Source organism: Limanda limanda, chromosome 12, assembly GCF_963576545.1.
Source record: "Limanda limanda chromosome 12, fLimLim1.1, whole genome shotgun sequence".
NCBI classification, from domain to species: Eukaryota; Metazoa; Chordata; class Actinopteri; order Pleuronectiformes; family Pleuronectidae; genus Limanda; species Limanda limanda.
Genome location: NC_083647.1, coordinates 11,243,922 through 11,252,317, shown reverse-complemented (window position 1 = coordinate 11,252,317; position 8,396 = coordinate 11,243,922). Strand labels below are relative to the sequence as shown.

The window sequence follows — 8,396 nt, the reverse complement described above, 5'->3', positions numbered from 1 at the left end:
GTTGCAAAGAATCAAATCAGGTCATATGTACAAACATTTGATAAAATGTTGAATAATCAACAGGAAGGCTGCTTTATATATGTATCAATATGTGTTCAGCTTATTCTAAAAAAAACACTATGGAGAAATCAGACAAAAATAATCTTCTGAAGTAAAATATCACTTTCTCACAACTCTACGATTATGTACAACATTATGAATGAACTGTATTTGTAATCCAGTGTAACAGTGATGTATGAAACCAGCAAAGTTGAGAAGGTGGCGCAACCTCAGTTTATTGGAGGGATTATCATGTGACATTATAAATTCTGAAAACACAAAATAATCTGGTCTTTTACTTTAAAAAACAGACCAGCACGGACGTGCTGACAGTTCAGGCATGAAAACTGACTATTTTAAAAAGAGGTATTTTTCGGGCAACTATCAGATCATGTCATAGAAGCGACAGAACATTAAACTCAGAACCTATGGATGGACTGTATGAACTGTATGATATCAAGTGATAATCTAACTCCACACTAATGAAAATCCTCCCCTTTAACCTGAGTACACACAGTTTCCCACAACTCACTCCAACAGGTCCCTGCATTAAATACAAGTAAAAAGTCAAATCATAAGACGTCACATTTCATCACTGACGACACTCTGGCTCCGGTGTACATCACCCTTAAAAAAAAAAAATCCATTATATGGACGAAATAAAAACAGATCCCCTCCAGCATTCAAACTTAATTGTCGTCTCCTCTGTCATCAGCCTGAGTGTCATTCGTCACCGGGACGGGGGTCAAAAGTGAGGGCTTATGGTCAGATGGGCTTGGTGGTGGCGTTGTAGACCAGATGCTCTCGGTCTAATGAGGTGACCTGAGCGGTGTTGACTGGCACGCGGTGGTGCTGTACTGACTTCTTCTTTCCCTTTAGGAGGCAGTACACCAGGAGGCCTAGAAGGATGACGATAGCCAGACCCAGGACGGCAGCTATTCCAATGACAACTGTGGAATGAAAGAGAGAGCATCTTTGAAATGGGTAAAACTAAAGCAGATCATTACATCAAATTCTGCTTTGACCAACTCAGTGAACTGGAAATTTGCGCTGAAACTTGGATGAAATTATTGAACAGCTTGTACCCACTAGAAGTCAAACACCTGGTGGAGCAGATAGATTTTAGGGCAACTTACACCTAACTATTAAAGTTTATTTGACTAATACAAGGTGTAGAATATAAAAAAAAGGTTGGTGGTATACCTGGCTCGCTCTCAAACACCTGCTTTTCAAACGCTCCCTTTCTTGCGAATATGTCCTTTTCTGAAAGAGAAAGACAAAATATATTTTCATGAGTTTTTCGCAGAACACCACATGTAAAAAAAGCATTGAAAGAATTCAGTCAACTGCACTCGACTGCGGAGGGAAATTAATAACGTATAATTGTTTGGGCCACTTCCGAGCAACAGAAACAAGCCGATATGGTTAACTTGTTCAGGTGCAGATTTCTGCGTCCAGAAGTTGTGGACAATATTCGATCGAACTCAAGTCCAGCATTCACCCTTTGGCTCTCTTTTGTTCTCCACCAACCGGTGAGGGAAATATCAGGATCAGCTAAGAGCTTAAAGTTCACCAGTGTGTTGTAAACTTCGTCTTGTTGTTCCAAAAAACATCACTGATAAAACCAGTGACAGTGAAGCTGTGAGTCATGACAAATAAACAGGTTCCTATAATCTCAATAGAGCTACAAGCAACTCCATTGCCAATGCATGTATTAATATGATCCATTATGAATAGGGCCTGTAAAAACATGGATTAAAGCAGCTTTATGTATTAATAACTCACTGCATTTGCACAGGCTCAAAAAGTAAAACTACTTTTTCCCGTGCTTTTCCCCATGCATTTAAAAACTTTGTATATCAGTTTTGTTTCTGTGTCAGAATATTAACTTTTTCCCAGACATTATCCAGAGATCATGTCTCAAACGGCTTGAGTGAACTCCTTGTAAACTGTTTAACAATAAAACTATTTGAGAAATAACTGGAAGTTGTAGGAAATGGCGAAATCAACAAAAGGAAAAAAAAATGTTTATAATCAAGGGGAAATTTGGGCGTTGGAGAGGATCGGGGAAAAATATGCCATTGAGGAAACTATTGGTGGAAATAGGATTTTAACTTACCAGGATACAAATATTGGGGTAAAACACCTTAATATCAACCCACCTGTAACACCACGGCAAACTTTCTTGCAGGCTTCCTTAGTGTCAAATCTGTTCTCAGTCCCCTGGCAGCCGCCGTAGTTGAAGCGGAAGCATTCCTTTTGGATGGGGTTAAAGTACCACTTAGTGAGACTGTCCCTGCAGCTGCCTGTGTGGGGAGGCTCCGTGCAGCGCACTGTCAACGACAATAAAAATGAACTGGTAGGGTCAGATTGTATGCAGCGCAGCTCACAAGAGCGTCTATCATTTTAAAACGTGAAATTTTATGTGTGCCAGGGACAAATCTACTAAAGTTCAAATCACCTTTTTGCTCATCCACTGGAATCTGGAGCAGAACCTGAAACTTGTTGTCCACTAGAAGCACACAGGACGCATTGAGAGTTAAAATCAGTCCCTTATTATTTCTACATTTCTAATTCCACAAGTATGTATTAAGATAAAGTCTAGTTTGCAAAGTCGCTGCTTACAGTCTTCGCACTTCAGCTCATCTGAGCCGTCGCTGCATTGTGGTGTTTTGTCACACTCGAGGCCTGGATCCAAGCAGCAGCCGCTGGAACAGGTGAATTGCTCTGGGGAGCAGGGAGCACCACATGTTTCTCCTGTGGCACACAAACACAGCAGGAAATGTCACTGGCACCGCACCAGAGCCGTCACGTTGGACTGGCAACAATCAATTTCAACATTTCACCTCTTCATTCAATCTGCATAAAAGAGTATGCCTGCAAATGTTTCTTTGTCATTCCCTCTACAGAATGCTCTTCACATGCTGTATGATTGTCGGAACTTCCTTTCAAGGAACAAAGCATACCTAAAAGACTATAGTTCCCAGGTCAATTTTTTCAGACGCTTCACCAGGTCAAATATCCATCACAGACACGATTATAAGCATCATTAGCAACAGAGATTTTCATCATTTGCTTTCTTCTTGCTTGAAAAAAGAGGATGTGACAAACATCTGAATTCACGTACCCTTAGGTGCAGGAATTGGTAAACCTCTACCAGTTTTGGCACTTTTCTCTGAAAGATAGAACAACAAATGAGATTAAAATTCAATGATTTAAGAAAATGACATGTTGACACCATAAAAAAAACAATACGACTAATGTTATGTTGTCATTTTGATAAATATACATGTATATGAATACAATTTATTAGTTTGAAATTATGTATATTTTGAATATTAATATATACATTATTAAAATATAATACAAAACCAAGCTGTTTTGTTGTTTTAACAAAACTAGACTAGCTTTTCTTTCCCCCCCATGTTTCCATCTTAATCTGGGGGTCCTGTCCTGTTAGCTGATTTTGTTTTTGGTTAAATAAACAAGTCGCTTACTAACAATTAATATGACAATTTGTTGATTTTCATTTCCTAAGCTTTTTTGAATGTGCTCATACAAGGAACAATTTTTCAAAATATATTCCATTATGTGTGGCTTTGCTCAAAGCTATGTGCACCTCACTGAATCAGGAGTTGTGTATGGACGTTGGACATATTTGGAGCCAGAATGACCCCTGATTTAGAAAAACCCTAGATTTGTTACCTTAAAGCTATGCTACGCTAACCATCTCCTGGTTGTAACATTTCATTTGATTTTACATGCATGATGGTTTACATGTGTGACGTTCTTCTTATGGATACTGCTTCCCCGAGTGAGCTTAATGGGCTAAAAGCAGCACTTCACCTGTTCCCATTTTCACAATAATCACATTATATTGCAACAAACAAAAGCCAGATAACAAAAGATATAGATACCTGAGCCATGGCAGGCTTTGCTGCACTCATCCATGGACAAATAGTTGTTTAGATTCTCCCTGCAGCCTCCGAAGACAAAGGACTCACACTTCTCCGAGGCGGCGTTGTAATGCCATCGGACGAAAGCACCACGGCATGGTCCAATCTTCTTTGGGGCCATACATTGTACTGGTGAGACACAGAATAAAGGATCAGAAATGCTGCTTGTGCTTCCTGGAGATCTGCAAAAATATTTGTTGACACAGCAGAATTATGCAAAAACTGCTCAACCTATTTCCATGGCATTTGTTGGAGGTGTGGGGCATGACTCAAGGAGGCAGCCATTACATTTTGGTGCAGATATCGGTTCAGATGGCAGATCCAGTCATTTTCTTTTATACTTTCTTTTACATTGTGAAAAAAAGGGTGTTTTGCAGCATTTAGTTGATTATTGTAGAATAGATCTTGGCGGAATAACCCGCCCTGTTTAGGGGAGTGATAGTTATGAGTGTATGCAATGTGTGTACTAAGTATTTGCTCCCTGGTGTTAATCTGACGCTTAAAGTTGTAGGCTAACTAGTTTTCCTCAGAAATGCACTAAAATACTAATAAAATATGCATCAGATATCCTCACCGGACACTTAACAAAGCACCACAAATCAAATACTCCAGTCTGAGTTACGTCTCATATCTGACACCAACTTCAATGAGAAATTATTTTATATTTTGTCTCAACTTCCTTTTCTTTGTGTCTGTCTCACGAGTTTGCAGACACATAATTATATGTGTGGTTTTCCTGTATAGACAAATGCAACTGAGAACAAACAATAGATGATTCAGCAGAGAGGTTATAGAGATACAATATGTACTGTTGGTTGTCTGTATATGTGGCTGGTGATTCATTCTGTGCGCCCATGTAAAGTACACATATCACAATGCAAAACAACTACTGGAAGCTGCTCTTTTCATCACCAAGTTCTCACATTACTATCAAGTCATCTGTCATTTATGAATGAGTTAATTCAAACCGGTAATTATTGTGAAGTAAATCTGGCAGCGCCGCTCACAGCCATGCTCACGCATGAAGTACATTCCTAACTTCAATAAGGACAAAGGCTGTTAATCGGTAACTGAAACACCGAAAGCTTAGTGGTCTTTCATTGTCCCTCTGTCAACCAGAAACCAACAGATACAAACTTGGGCTTAAGAAAGTGCTTTCAAAAAGGAAAAACCTTTAAGACTTTCAATCACGTTTAATCAATACCGACGCGGATCCCCACGTGACAGGAGTTTTCTTGTTTGTGTAACTCAAGCTGAAACCAGACGAACAGGTTTTGTGGGGTCGGGGGTGGAGAGAGTGGGACGGCAGCAGGGTGGAAGTGAGAAGAGAAAAAAAAAAAAATCACACCACCGGTTGACTGAAGCTTTGCTTTCTGTAGAAACTGCAAATATAAAACGTGCCCAGTGACATTCGCTGTGGGTTCGTGGGTCGTGTGAGGAAGGGAAGTGAAACCACAGGGACGTATAAAATAAATAAATAAATAATAATAAAAAATGCTCTTCTATGAAAAAGACAGCAGTTTTCTTTTTCTGTCAACAAAAGTCAGATCTGGTTCAATCTTCTGATAAAACAAGCTTTTATCTCTCCATCATCTTCATTTGCTGTTGCGACATTCAGTCAGTAGGAATTAGGCCAACGTGCCTTGACAGGTTTGATGACAACTACCATGGAACAGCTCATGTGACAAAAACGCCAAACAATTCCAGGTAAACGGATAAACGGTTTGTTTCCTTTCCAGCTAAATCCTCTTGGGGTAATGTATAAAAAAAGTTGGTAATAACACAGAAATTCCTATTTTAAACATTAAGGAGAACATAAGGATTTTACAGTGTTTTTTAAAGAAATCTAAGAACCACGTGGAATTATCATGTCTTGCCTATGGCCCAACACTAAACATGAGGTGACTCATGTTTAATAGTGAAACTCTAATGTCACATACTTAACTTTGAGTCTATATTTGCAGAGAAACTAACGAAACTACAGCAGCCAACTCTGATATGAGATTTGATCCACAAGCTGGGATTTGCATGTGTGTTAGTTCGAGACATATTACTCATGTCCTGGTCAACAAGACGGACGATTTCAGAGAAAAATGGAGGAAAACAGATGAATGAACATGTTCAGATGATGTTTCTATCAGCCGAGACACTCACGCTCAGACTGCTCAGGAGTCAGGACCAGAACAGTGACCTTGATCGAGTCGGATTGGCCGGTCGTGTCTGTGACGGTCAGCTGGAACTTGTAAACCCCAGATGTCAGATTGGACACGATGATCTGGTCAGGGAAGCTGGTTTGCTACGAGGAATCAAAGAGGACAGTGATGCAGAATTACTACTTGTCCAAACTGGACTGTAGAAAGTCTGGCCTTGCACTGCGGTCCCGTCGCTCACCTCAAAGACTGCGTAAGTGTACGGAGTCAGCATTTGCCATTTGAAAGACTCAATCGCGACGTCGTCTTTGCTCTGTATGCCATTCAGTGTCACACTGTCCTGAGGTTGCACCACTTGGTCCAGGCCTCCGTTGGCCACTGGTGGACGGTCAGAATCATCTGGGGTGACAAAATTGGATCAGCGTACATCACATATAGACAACTTCTACAATAACTTAATGACACACAATGAGGAGTCGTTTGCAAACACAAGGTTGCAAACACAGGAAGAGGCAGAGGTGGAAACAGAAACCTGAACCACTACACCAGGGGCCATGGCGGCCTGGCGTGTGTGAACATGCTGAAATGAAGGCTGTTGCCCTAATTCCGTGGCCGGGGAACAAAACGTTTAAACAAAGAACATGGAAAGACAGGGAAACAGATTATTAGAAGACACTGACAACAGTAAAAAAGGATCCGAGCCAATATGATTAAATCAAGTGCTATGCCCAAATAGTCCTTAGGAAAACTTTAACTTAACTTTACAGATAGCTGACTAGATCCAGTGTCAAATCTTCACCTTTAACACATGTTTCTTTTGAAAGGAATGATTATAATAGAATCCACAATGATTCAAAGGGCTCCGTCCTGACAAACCGTGACATGCATCAATGTGGAGCAGTCTGGAAGTGGAGCCTGGAACAGTTTTGGATTCTTACTTGGAGCATTATCCAGTTGAAGATAGCTGTCATACAAGGTCTCCAGGATGTAGTTGGTGTAGCCCTTCTTCCTCACGAAGCGGCAGGCGTATTTCTTCTTGTAGAGGCAGTCGAACAGAAAGCAGGAGTTCACTAGACCCTCCTCAGGTGCCCGCTGCATGAAGGCGACGTTGCACCTGGGCTCCTTGCAGCAGGCGCTCACACAGTCCCGGTATCGGTCCAGCTTCGGCGACGAGAGGAACGTGGCTCCGGCTTTCACCGACTCGTCTGTGTCGAGGACGAAATCCTCTCGTCCGCCCTTGAAATTGGACAAACACTCGTCTCCGAACTCCTGCGCCGCGGCGAAGCGCAGCAGCAGCGCGGAGAGCAGCAGCACCGGAACCATCGTGTTAAATAGTCCTGGCTGTGTTGACCACTCACACAAAGATCACCTGGATGAGCAGTGGAGTCAGGTGAGGTGGAAAAAAACAACCGATCGATATGAATCAACTTCTCCGTGGTGGAGTGTTTAGGCCGGAAATTGAAAAACAACACTTCTCCTCCTCTCGACTGAACAACCTTCAAGTGAGTCTGAGGTGAATGTGACTTCCTGAGCTGCACCCGGAGGTGATCGGTTCGGTTCCTAGAGTCCGTCCACACCGAGCTGATCCTCAACGACCCTGAAACTGAGCCAAGACGATCCTCCGCTTTGATGTCGACAAAAAAAACCTAAACCACCCACGACATCGGCCCAGGTGACTCACCTGAGAGATACAGGAAGTGAAATTCCACTCCTGGCATGCCACTCCCTGATTACACTGAGACTGGCTGAGGTTTCACACTCCGCAGCTTCGTGAGTGGTGTCGATGTGTTCACCTCACTGTTAAAACAAGGACATGCTCACATATATACACTCATGAAGTAGCATGGGGGAAGTTCTCTATTTATTTTGTCATATTTCCCCTATAGCTGCCATGATGGATTCCCCCAGAAAAAAGTTACACATTATATAAGCACATTGTATAATAATATAATGAGACAAAAATGAAACAGCTACTTGGGAATAATACAAATGTTTTACCCAGGGTAATAGTTGGAAACATAATAAGATTGATAATTAAGATTGGTGTAAATAAAATAAAAATAATCACTTTGGTATTCCAGATAGATTCCAGGTACAAATTATGACCTTATAAGAAATGTTTAATTTTATTTGCTTTCAAGCAAATAGCACCAACATTCTCTAGAAAGACAATGGTGCATAAGAAACACTTTGATAAAGAGGTAAAACAAATCTTATTTGAACATAACTCTGACACATAGGCAAAACAAAG

At 41.2% G+C, this 8,396-nt stretch overlaps 1 protein-coding gene across 1 annotated transcript; it reads right to left on the bottom strand.

The window, feature by feature from the left end:
• spint1a (serine peptidase inhibitor, Kunitz type 1 a) lies at positions 1–7,816 on the bottom strand. The gene is made up of 10 exons (XM_061082854.1): positions 7,084–7,816; positions 6,387–6,544; positions 6,150–6,291; positions 3,957–4,124; positions 3,167–3,214; positions 2,665–2,796; positions 2,501–2,551; positions 2,202–2,372; positions 1,243–1,302; positions 1–989 (listed from the first exon to the last, which is right to left on the bottom strand). The coding sequence occupies exons 1-10, from the start codon at positions 7,466–7,468 to the stop codon at positions 805–807; spliced, it is 1,500 nt and encodes a 499-aa protein (XP_060938837.1). The 5' UTR covers positions 7,469–7,816; the 3' UTR covers positions 1–804.
• Positions 7,817–8,396: the final 580 nt, after the last annotated feature.

Excerpts from the sequence above, each read along its gene's own strand:
- spint1a (XM_061082854.1), bottom strand. The coding sequence starts at position 7,468 with ATGGTTCCGGTGCTGCTGCTCTCCGCGCTGCTGCTGCGCTTCGCCGCG. Across the intron at positions 2,552-2,664 it reads TGAGCTGAAGTGCGAAGACT|TGGACAACAAGTTTCAGGTT; the intron begins GTAAGCAGCGAC and ends GTGTGCTTCTAG. Across the intron at positions 990-1,242 it reads GGTGTTTGAGAGCGAGCCAG|TTGTCATTGGAATAGCTGCC; the intron begins GTATACCACCAA and ends TTCATTCCACAG.